Source organism: Erythrolamprus reginae, chromosome 1 (genome assembly GCF_031021105.1).
Source record: "Erythrolamprus reginae isolate rEryReg1 chromosome 1, rEryReg1.hap1, whole genome shotgun sequence".
In the NCBI taxonomy this organism is placed as follows: Eukaryota; Metazoa; Chordata; class Lepidosauria; order Squamata; family Dipsadidae; genus Erythrolamprus; species Erythrolamprus reginae.
Genome location: NC_091950.1, coordinates 225,478,266 through 225,490,514, shown reverse-complemented (window position 1 = coordinate 225,490,514; position 12,249 = coordinate 225,478,266). Strand labels below are relative to the sequence as shown.

Sequence of the window (12,249 nt, the reverse complement as noted above, 5' to 3'; positions counted from 1 at the left end):
AAGAAAAATAAAAAATTAATTATTTTTTTAAAAAAAATTGAAAAGGCAAAAACAAGATGGCAACCGCATGCCCAGTTCTGGAAACTCGCTTTCTACACATGCTCAGAAGAATTTTAAAAAATTCAAAAAAATATTCAAAAAAGAGAGATGGCAGTGACTGCTTATCAGCACTGACCGAACCGATTCCATGATGTCATAATGACATCACCAGCAGATCACTTCTGCTTAGGGTGAACTGGTCCGAGCTGGGAGGAACTCACCTCTGTGTGTGTGTCTGTGTGTGTGTGATTGTGACTGTGTGTGTCTGTGTGTGTGTATACACCATATGTACCGCATGCAGGGGTCGGTTCTACACGGTGTACGTTTTACGCATGCATGCTTGCTAAACTAGTATTTACTAAATACTAGATAAATTTATCATCACAAACAGTAGAGTATGCAAGTCATAATGAGAAAACAATAAATTATGGCTAACCTTTATCCCTTGGGGTCCATAAGAACCAATATCCCCTTTTTGTCCAGGAGGTCCTTGTAAGCCCTAGAACCAAGCAATTAAAAATGACAATGTGTAATATGTTTTGGTATACAATGTTCCCTCGATTTTCGCGGGGGATGCGTTCCGAGACCGCCCGCGAAAGTTGAATTTCCGCGGAATAGATATGCGGAAGTAAATACACTATTTTTGGCTATGAACAGTGTCACAAGCCTTCCCTTAACACTTTAAACCCCTAAATTACAATTTCCCATTCCCTTAGCAACCATTTAGATTATTACTCACCATGTTTATTTATTAAAGTTTATTAAAAAAATATTTATTAAAGGCGGACGAAAGTTTGGCAATGACATATGACCTCATCGGGCAGGAAAAACCATGGTATAGGGGGAAAAAACCGCAAAGTATTTCTTAATTAATATTTAATATTTTTGAAAAACCGTGGTATAGGCTTTTCGCGAAGTTCGAACCCGCGAAAATCGAGGGAACACTGTATTACAATAATTTTCATTAGGATGGGCTGAGTTTCTCTGCACTGTTTTCCACCTATTTCTATTCTGTATTTTTTCTTTCATCTTCCTGATTCTGCACTTTGTAACTACCTATATTTAAAGATTTGTTTCCACCATTGCACCCTAAGATTGCCTGTTAGCAACCAGAATGGATAGATGTGTAATCTCTTGTACCGACGTACATCAAACCCAGGGAAGCCTTTGCATCCTGGTAGTCCGTGATATCCTTGTTCACCCTGTAAAGAAAAAAAATATTTACATGACTATTATGAATCATTGGGAATTATTTTTTTTTAATCATTAGAAGATAGCAATAACATTTAGATTTATACAGTGTATCACTTCACAGTGCTTTATAGTCCTCTCTAAGCAGTTTAGAGAGTCAGGCCCCAAACAATCTGGCTCCTCATTTTATAGACCTCAGAAGATTGGAAGGCTGAACCAACTTTAAGCCATTCAAAATTGAACTACTGGAGTGAGCAATGACTTAGCCTGCAGTATTACTTTATAACCACTTTCTTCATTCACTTCCTTAAAGCTAATTGTCAACCTTCGCTTATGCTGTTGCATCTCTTTCGCTTGGTTGTCAATAGTTTATTCAATTGCAACCCTTTAACAGAGCTTTTTTTTAAGGCCTAAGGAGGGAAGCTACCTTTTACGTGCAAATATCAACCATACCTTCATGCCATCAGCACCATCTATGCCATGCTTGCCCTTCTCGCCCTGTAACAGAAAATAAGTCAGATATATAATACATAATTCAATTCACTTTCAAAAAGATAATGGAATCATCCCCGAAACAAAACCTAGACACCTACCTTGCCTCCTTTTGCACCTCTTGAACCCTGTAGATGAAAAGAAGATGATTTAGAATGATGTACAAGTGCTTACTGGAACTGTATGGAAAAGGGCAGGGGGGAAGTGGATGTTTTTGGTCCTCTTTTTAAAGCCTATTATATAATTTGTTATATGATCTTCTAGATAATTACTGGGCAATGATGTTATTTCAGCAAAATATAGTGGCTGCATCATGCCCCAATACAATATCCTAATAACAATCCTTTTGAACTGAACAGAATTAGCCCTTTTCACTTAAAAAAGCGTATATATAATTTTACAAAATATCCTAAATCTTACCTGAACCATTCCCTGTCCTTGCTCTGTCTACCTTTCTAGTGGTCACAGAATTACTGTCCCCATGATAGTAGGATAAATAATCAATCATAGTAGTCCTTGGAGCAATACCCAAAGGATTGCCTAGACACATGGACATCTTGAACTCATCAGTCCTGAATATTCTGACTTTGCAAAAAAACACCTTACTCAGAACTGCCTTTATATATTCAGACCTTACCTTAACAGCTCTTAGGTCCTTGGTTAGAATTTGAACTGTTAAGTTTTTACCAGTCCCAGACTATGAATCGAACTGAAGATTAAATCAACAACAAGAAGAAGAAGTAGTAGAAAAAGAACAAGAAGAAGAAGAAAAAAAAGAACTGAAAGAATTTATAAAATATTGTGACCTGGCCATTGAAATACATGGCTATGGATGAAACACCTAACAGTGGTACCCATGGTCATTGGGGCACTTGGTACCTTGGTCCAAGAATTTCACAAAACACATCAAGAAATTGCAGCTTCCTGCAATAATACTAGCGGAACTGCAAAAACTGTGCTAGTCGGAGCATCATATATTTTAAGATAATTGGTTGATATTTAGGACGCCAGCAGCAACCCGTATCAACCATTAGCATAAGTGGTATTTGTGACACTTTTTAAAATGTTCAGTAGACTGCGTTTCATGTTTAATGAATAAAAGAGGCAACAACAATAAATTGAAGATTAATACACTGAATATTAATACTGCTAAAAATGGCTTAAAAATGACAAAATATCGTGATTTTCAATTTGAAGTTGAGTGACTATGGAGGAAGAAATCAATGGTTGCACCAATAGTAATGGGAGCCCTTGGAGCAATATCCACAGGACTGCCTAGATACATTGAAAATTTGAACTTAGACCTGAATATTCTGATTTTGCAAAAACCACCTTACTCAGAACTGTCTATATACATAGATGCTACCTTAATAACTCTTAGGTTCTTGGTCAGGACTTGAACTGTTAAGTTTCTACCAGTCCCCTCAGACTGTGAATTCAATTGAAGATTAAACCATAACAATATTTTGAATAATTTTTATGTAAAATATTTTACTATATTTTAACACACTGTTTTTAATATATTGTTTTTATTCTTAATGTATGGTGCCCAGAATCACTTGTTTATGAGATGAGTGGCTATATGAATTTGATAAACAAATAAATAAATGAATGTGCAAAATAGAATCCAAAATTTGTTTTTTTGCCCAACAGTTCTAGTGGGAATTTCAGATCCAAACAATTCCAAGTAGAACCAAATTAATTTAAATTTCTTATAACCTTTTCTCCTTCTAGAAAACAAACAATTTAGAGGCAATTTTAACATATTTGCATTTTAAACTGATTGTTGGACATGTTTATTTATTCGATACAAAGAAATAAGAACTCAGGAAGAAGGAAGGCGTTAATTAAATATTACAGGAAATTTCCTGAAGTGCTACATAGCAAGCAGGCTGATAGGCAGCTATTAGAGGGCTACAGTAGATTCCCTAAAGGTAATTAGCAGCAGGGGGTGGGGGCAGGACAGGGGAATGATTTTTTGAAGTACAGTATTTGCAGTTATAAACCAGATTCATGTTATATATTGAATCAGAATGCTGTTGATTTGTTTTTTGCTTGATGTGTAAACCCACTCTATTGTGATTTATTTATGTGATTTGAAATGATATGAAACAAAATAAGATCCTGAGAGTACATAGACTTTGCAGGTTCAATCACAAGCCAACTTCTCTTCCCCATCCCCTATTTGATTTATAGCATACATCTAGATCAAGGGTAATTTTTGAGATATTTTGATTGGCCCTAAAAATGGCACACTCTAACACTGAATTTTGGAGGTTCCCTCCCCCCATAAATCAACGCAGATTCATTTACTTTTGTAGCACAACTCACTCAACACAACTCACCTTGTCCCCTCGGCTACCCTTGTCTCCCTAAAAATGAGAAGAAGGGGGAAATGTCAGATATATTATAAATAAAATTATGAGAAAAAAGATCAAGAAAGCAATAATTGAAATTATACTTGCCTTCATCCCTTGATAGCCAATAGGTCCTGGGTCACCTTGCTTTCCCTGGGTAAAGAATAACATTCAAACCATAAATCCCATTGCAGTCAGATATGATTCTTGTTTGGGACATAATTTCAAGAATATAGGAAAAAGAATTTCATCCAAAATTTTGTGTTAATTGGATTTTGACAATTTCTTATAAGTAAAACAGACTGCTGTATCCAACCTTGTTCTATTCAGAAGTAATTTCTTTTGAATTCACACTAGCTCAGGACTTCCAGATTTTCAGATTAAAGCTTTTCTATATTATCAAAAACACTTCGCTGACGAATGTATTAGTGCCTATCAGATGTGATTTCCTGACTTACATGATGGTCTTTTTGAAGACTACAGAAGATTGAAGATTATAGTTCCTTGTGAAAACTACAGAAGCATCCCCTAGTTTTACTATATTATTGAGGACATAATACTGATAATCTGGCAAAGAATCATGAGATATTTCAACATCAGGCTGAATCTCACCCCTCCTGTAACTTCATTGGCAATTTGCAATGCTAACATACAAATGGTGTGTCTGCAAAATTGATTAGCGTTATCTCGCAAGTCTCCATATACAGAAAATGTCCCTAGTGAGGAATGCAGCCCTCCAACTAAAAGAAAATATTCCATATTTATTCAGACTATACATTATGATAATTCAGTATTAAATAAGATTCATCTTCATTCTAAGTATCTTCCATCCAAGGTCAAATGTATTTTCTACTTACAGGATCTCCAGCTTCTCCTTTTTCTCCTGGCAAGCCAGGTCTCCCTCTTTCTCCCTGAAACAAAATATCAGTAAACATTAGATTCTATTTCCAATTTTTATTTAACTTTACATTTCAGGTAAAGTTTAGCTTTTAAAAAATCATAGAAGCAAAGAGGTCATGTTATAAATGCTCTTGCCCAAAGGTCAATTTCAATTTCAATTTGCCCTTTAATGTTGGGCAAATACCAAATATTGCAATACACATAACATTACTTTTTAACCTATATTTTCACTTTTCACAATTGTTTTGGAAGCATCAACAGTAACTAGTTACAAAAGTCTAATAAAACTCTACAAAATGTGAAAGTACTATTTCCCCACAAAAGACTATTCTATACATATGAGTGAGTAGATACATAAACAAAAATAAAGTAGTAATGGGAACTGAGGAGCCTTTAAAGAAAGGAATCTCAATCTGGAATGGAAAGGTTTGCATGGCTGTGTCTATGGGTGGGAAAGAATGAAAGTGATGACTGTACAGCTGCTGAGGTCCCTGTCAATAGAAGGATGCGCAGGAGGATGAAAATGAAATAATATCATTGATAGAAATGCACATTGTAGAAGGTGTCAAGTTAGTCATTTCATGGAGAGGAGAACTGGCTGGCTTCACTTCTTTTCAGGTTGCAATCTAACCAAATATATCAAAGTGAAAGAAATAAGCTTTTCAATCAATTGAAAATTCAATTGATCAATTATTAAATGCAAGGCCATTTGCCCATAAGGCATCTCTTAAATGGGATTTCGAATGAGCATATTTTGTCTAGTTCAGATAACAGAGATCTATATGGTTACCATGATTGCCCCCTCAGTTTAGGACTCTAATGGGCAGAGCTTAACTGTATACTAGCCAGATTATAGCAGGATGGTTCATACATTCAGAATTAAATCCTGAATGGCAACAATTATCATTCTTGATCTGGGTTTGATCAGCAACAGAATAACAATTCAAAGGGCTGCCAACATGAAACCATGGTAGGATGGCTGTGAGCAGCTTGCAAATGTCTGATCTTCTTGCCCCATAAATCACCTACTTCCACTGTATGACTACTTTTAAGGTGACAATAAATTCTACCAGATACTTGGCAGTCACAGAACTGATTCGGTAAGGAAAACACTTACCTCTTCTCCTGGGTCCCCAATGTGCCCTGGAGGTCCTCGAGGAGGCTAAGAAACAACAATCAAAATTTGGGATTAGAGCGCAGGAATGTAAAAAGCAAGACTGTGTATATTGCTGGGCTGTCAAGATAACACTCACCTGGCATTCATAGGAACAGCACTGTTGGCAGAATAAAAAAACACCATTAAAATAGTTAACCAGTTTACTTTTATAGAATGAGTACATTTCTCTTTTGATCTAATTTAAAAGCATTCCTTCATCCCTTCATTTGTAAAAAGCTAGAAAAATTGAGCGGCACTTTCCAACACAAAGTTGGTGAGTTCTCCCAGGAATTGAGGCTGCCACATGACATAATTCAATTGACGAGTGCTTCTAGATTAGTTTCCTGTCCATTTGAACAGTCATCAAAAAACCAACAAAGTTATATTGCTTGGATATGCCTAAATGTGTTGTTAAAAAATTATAAGAAAAAAATGTTGTACGGACTTATTTCAGGGGACAAACACAAAAAAGAGCATGATAATCCTCTGTTTTGCTATTTGCTCTAGGCTTTTCTCTTCAGAAACTATCTATGTTGATGTAGGGCCTGTCAATATGCAAATCTCTAGCATGGTAAGAAAAAAGGGAAAGATACCCTCAAGAAGTTCAGCTATATTTCCAGTATTCCCTGCTTTAGAATGAAAACATCTGAGGCAATGCATCAGATTGGGCAATGCATCAAAAGGCAATGCATCAGATTGGGCCCAGTGCCAATGTAAATTTACCTTGGCACTTAGCCCAATCTGATGCATTGCCTTTAGAGCAAAATACAAACTAGAGGACTATCATTCAGCTCCAGGATGCCATATTTTTAAGTTACTGAGCACATGTTGGAGCCTCCATTTTGAGACCAGTCTACTGCTGCAGAAAATTGACCCTGAATCAGGCTGACAAGCAGCCAAATAAATGTTTTTAGTAGGAAACTCTTTGGCGTGAATCTTGCGGCCAAAGACCATTCGTACTTAATGCCTAGACTTATTCAAAAAACATCTCCACCCCCTGAAAACTAGATTTAAAAATAAATACTGACTTACTGATAATTCCAGTTTTTATAAAATAAGTTTTTAAAAACTATTTACATTCTCAAATATTTACATGTTTGCAGAGCTTACATTGCGTTTTAAATAGGAGACTAACATTTTGAATCCTCCTTTGTGATCTGAGCAGAGGGCTGTAAATTTGGTGCAAGATATGGTTCTTCCTTGGGACAAGAACATTTTTCTGTTTCCTTATTACTAAATCATAGGCAATAAGGGTGAATCATGGCATTTAGATTAACATTAGCTCAAGATTTACTAGGAATTTACTAGCTCAAAATTTACTAGGAAAGAAATAGTGACAAGAAATTAGAAAATGTACACGATAAAAATGATTCTTGAATGAGCAAAAGGGCACTGAAAAAACTTACCACATGCTCCACATTATTTTTCTGAAAGAAATAATAAGGAAGAAAATGATCAGAAATAATAATAAATAAATAAATAAATAAATAATAAATAAATAAACGCTTTATTTTTATTGTATATATATATACACAGTATACCCATGCAACGAAATTCGTATGATGCCAAAGACCAATCTCAACATAAATAACAATCCGAAAGAACATGCTCAACCCGCCACAATTTCCCACCTGAACCATCCAACATCTACACAACAGACCAAGTAGTATTGTCCTGCAGTTCACTGATGGTGACCCCCTAGTACATTGATAAGTGCAATTATAGCTCATAGAAACATAGAAGATTAACGGCAAAAAAAGACCTCATAGTCCATCTAGTCTGCCCTTAAACTATTTCCTGTATTTTATATTAGGATGGCTATATGTTTATCCCAGGCATGTTTAAATTCAGTTACTGTGGATTTACCAGCCGCATCTGCTGGAAGTTTGTTCCAAGCATCTACTACTCTTTCAGTAAAATAATATTTTCTCACGTTGCTTCTGATCTTTCCCCCAACTAACCTCAAATTGTGCCCCCTTGTTCTTGTGTTCACTTTCCTATTAAAAACACTTACCTCCTAAACCTTATTTAACCCTTTAACATATTTAAATGTTTTGATCATGTCCCCCATTTCCCTTCTGTCCTCCAGACTATACAGATTGAGTTCATGAAGTCTTTCCTGATAAGTTTTATGCTTAAGACCTTCCACCAGTATTGTAGCCAGTCTTTGGACCTGTTCAATTTTATCAATATCTTTTTGTAGGTGAGGTCTCCAGAACTGAACGCAGTATTCCAAATGTGGTCTCACCAGTGCCCTCTACAGTGGGATCACAATCTCCCTCTTCCTGCTTGTTATACCTCTAGCTATGCAGCCAAGCATTCTACTTGCTTTACCTACCGCCTGACCGCACTGTTCACCCATTTTGAGACTGTCAGAAATCACTACCCCTAAATCCTTCTCTTCTGAAGCTTTTGCTAACACAGAACTGCCAATACAATACTCAGATTGAGGATTCCTTTCCCCCAAGTGTATTATTTTACATTTGGAAACATTAAATTGCAGTTTCCATTGCTTTGACCACTTATCTAGTAAAGCTAAACCATTTGCCATATTATAGATGCCTCCAGGAATATCAACCCTATTGCATACCTTAGAGTCATCAGCAAATAGGCAAACCTTCCCTACCAAACCTTCCCCTCTGTCACTCACTAACATATTAAAAAGAATAGGTCCCAGAACAGACCCTTGTGGCACACTGCTTGTAACCAGGCTCTGCTCAGAATACTCGCCATTAACAACAACTCTCTTATTTCTACATTTCAGCCAGCTGCAAATCCACTGAACTATCCAGGGATTAAGTCCAATCTTCACTAACCTATCTATCAGCTCTTTATGTGGATAAAGCTCTGGAATAGAATATCTAATGCACGATACATGATTCAACAGCAAAGTATCTCTAAATTTAAAATTAATGCTGTTGAAAAGCAAATTTGACAGAAGAAAACTCATCTACTTGAGTCTCTGTTATTGTATTTTTATAAGTAGATCTAATAATTTTTTATAAATAGATCTAATAAACAGAAAAGAAACACTAAGACTTACAATCATTTCAATGATGGTGTCAATTGTTCTAGGAATATCGCTTTGTGGTACAGTTGCTGTGAAATTGCGACGATAGTCATGGTCTGTAGCAATCACATTTAATCTGGATTCCTAGGATAAAATAAAATAAATCAAAACTATATTTTCATTGCAATGTCAGCTTGTGAATTTAGCAGTGAGCTAAATTGCTGCAGTGACTGTTGGTATTCTAATATTCACATAAAGATCCAAATATGATTCCACTCATCTGTGTTGATGTAGGTTTGATTATAGCTGTCTATGTAATGTGCCAGTGCACTCACTGTAATATCTGAAAATATTTCTTTACACACACATTTCTATGCCGTTGCATGTTTTCTGGAATTTTCTGTACCTACTGCCCCTTTCTGCCAAATGAAGCACAACAGTTGAAAGAATGCATGGAAAGGTCAATCTTAATGACTGACCTTTAGCTATCAATTATTTTTTTTGAAAGATTTGCCACACACCAAAATATCTGAACAATAAGAATTGCCAATGATTCTTTTTAAAGGTAACACAAAGTTTTATTCATTTTAGCATGTGTACCTTATCTGGCCAGGCATAATTAGGCATATGATGTATTGAACATTTTAAATCTGCAAAACTGACCCAGCTTAAATCAGAATCAATATAGTTTTAGGAAATGCTGCACAAAGAGTGCAGCATCTGTGATTATTACAATTAAATATTAGAGCAAAGGGTGCCACCTGTGTGGCTGGCCATAGTATGCAAAATCATAGGAACAAGCACATCTCCTGAACAAGAGCTTCCCTAGACTCATCTCTATTTATTAACAGTAATTGCTCTAATATCATTCATGTGTACACATTTCATACCAGATGGTCTGGAGATACAGCAACAGCAAACACTTTGATCCCCTGGTGCTTTGCTTCATTGGCAGCATCTTCCAGTCCACCACAGGGCTCTTTGTAACCTTCTAAGGGATGTCCATCTGTCACCACAATAAGATACTTATTTTCCCTATGATGAGATCCGCTGAAAAAAAATTAAAACCAGCAAATGAAAATCAAACCCTGCTATAAAACTGTGCACTCTCATCACATCACCATCCTAAATGGTACTATGGAGTTTTATCTTTTCTGCTAGTGTAATATGTTGCCCTGAGTTGAGAGACAGACACAGAAACATAGTCAGAGAGATAGGAGAAGGCAAAACTGGGGTAAAAATGTAGTAGTAGTAACAACAACAACAACAATAATAATACACCAGGAACATTGACAACAAGACAACAAGAACTGAAAGATAAACTCTCCAGATCATGTGTCTCCTCACCCCCATCTCTGCCTCTACCTCCTGCTTGGACATGTCATCAACTGAGCTGTGCTGCACGAGCTGCAGCTGCTGCCAGACATCATCGGCCTGTGCACATGCGCTGCCTCCTGTGCCGGCCATGCCCAACCCCCTTCACTAGGGTTTATTTGGGGGTAGGATTCATATAACATGCACACTTAAAAATCTGGCCAGGGCTTATTTTGGGATAGGTGTTAATTTTGGGAAAACACGGAAGTACTCAGTTGCAAAAGTATATGCAGATACTTCATATAGTTCTTCATTTACATGATCATCAAGCCACCCCCATCTGGTCATATGGCCAGTAAGCCACTCCTACCCACTCACATGGTTGACAAGTCACTCCCGCCCAGTCACATGACCAAGCCACAGCCACAGTGTAGTAGTAAAAAATGTTGCTGCCCTTTACTGGTTACTACTATTTTATAGTAATATTAGATATATGTCTAGTTCCATAATAAATGACAGTCATTTCTTTCCAGTCTTAAAATTAATAGAGGTATTTTAAGTATGAAGGTTTTCTCCTCCAATTTTCCATATATAGACACACACACTCATACACAACTGTAACAAATTTATTCGCTCCTGATACTTCTAAAACTTTCAGAAAATAATAATGTTTTGTTAAATTATGCACAATTTTGTTGTCGTTTAAATAGAAAACAAAAATAGACGCCTCTCCCTGAAATGAAAAAAAATCAAAACACTAAGATAAATAATATTAGGCCAAAGACAAATATTTAATTTTCAAATAGATAAAAGCATACATGCAGAGATGCACACATTCCAGCGCACATTTCAACTAGGACATGGATGTTTTCTTTTTTAACAGAGAAAAAGTCCATTTCACTCATTGGCTCACATATAAAAGCTAACATGAGAACTGCTTCCTCCATGAAAGACTATCTGGGTTTTCCATATAAAAACATCATTCTGCTGGGAAGGAGAATACAAATTTGAAGTAAAATATGTATGTGATTATTTCTATTTATGGTTATGTGCATACATCTTAAAAATGAAAAATTATTTTCATCTTGCTAGATGAGATTTTATGGATACAGAGATATCCTGCTGCTTGAACCACGACATATTATGTAAACCCTTCAATGTAAACATTGAAATTCTTGGTTTTAGTGCCTGCAAAAGTTTTCTGAAAATGTGCAAAACACCTGCCCCTCCTGCATTTTTAAAATTTATGTATTAAATCTGTTTCCCATTTCTCATTTTAATTTTTTAAATGTTTTTTAATGTTTATTCCCCCTCCCCCTCGAAAGAGCCAATTTTAGCGGGTCTAGGACTTTTCACCTCCTCCTGTTGGCCGCACCTGATTGGTCTTCAGCCTTCCACCTCCGACTATTGGGCTCTGCCTTTTCTTCTTCGCTGAAAGGGCCCTAGCTGTTCAGCCCAGCCTTTCCGTCACAGCTACTTAGTCACAGGCCCTTCTCCAAACGGGCACAAAACCCCATTCACCCCGAGCTTTTGGGCGCATGGGACACTTTGCTTCCAGTCAATCAGAGGAGCAAGAACTCTCCCTCTAGTATGCTTTTGCTCTCTATGTGTCCACTAGTGGGAATGGAACTCCGTTCAAACTTGATGGGGGGTGGTGGTGGTGGAAGGGGAGGCATTGTTTCTGCAAATACTCAAAAAGAGCAATTGATGCCATGAGAGGGAGAGAAGGGGAATGGAAAGTAAGAGAGAGAAAGAGAGGAAAGTGGGAAAAAGAAAGAGTGAAGGGGAAA

The 12,249-nt window shown here is 36.7% G+C and overlaps 1 protein-coding gene across 1 annotated transcript in view; it reads right to left on the bottom strand.

Annotated features, from left to right (window-relative positions):
• The window catches only part of COL6A1 (collagen type VI alpha 1 chain), a 48,819-nt gene that overhangs the window by 31,004 nt on the left and 5,566 nt on the right, over positions 1-12,249 (bottom strand). Inside the window, exons 4-15 of the mRNA XM_070732301.1 lie at positions 10,036-10,195; positions 9,179-9,289; positions 7,542-7,562; positions 6,233-6,253; positions 6,097-6,141; positions 4,937-4,990; positions 4,188-4,232; positions 4,068-4,094; positions 1,824-1,850; positions 1,684-1,728; positions 1,188-1,241; positions 476-538 (exon numbers count right to left, since the gene is read on the bottom strand). Coding sequence (XP_070588402.1) covers positions 476-538; positions 1,188-1,241; positions 1,684-1,728; positions 1,824-1,850; positions 4,068-4,094; positions 4,188-4,232; positions 4,937-4,990; positions 6,097-6,141; positions 6,233-6,253; positions 7,542-7,562; positions 9,179-9,289; positions 10,036-10,195 — 673 coding nt within the window. The remainder of the gene's footprint in view (positions 1-475; positions 539-1,187; positions 1,242-1,683; positions 1,729-1,823; positions 1,851-4,067; positions 4,095-4,187; positions 4,233-4,936; positions 4,991-6,096; positions 6,142-6,232; positions 6,254-7,541; positions 7,563-9,178; positions 9,290-10,035; positions 10,196-12,249) is intronic.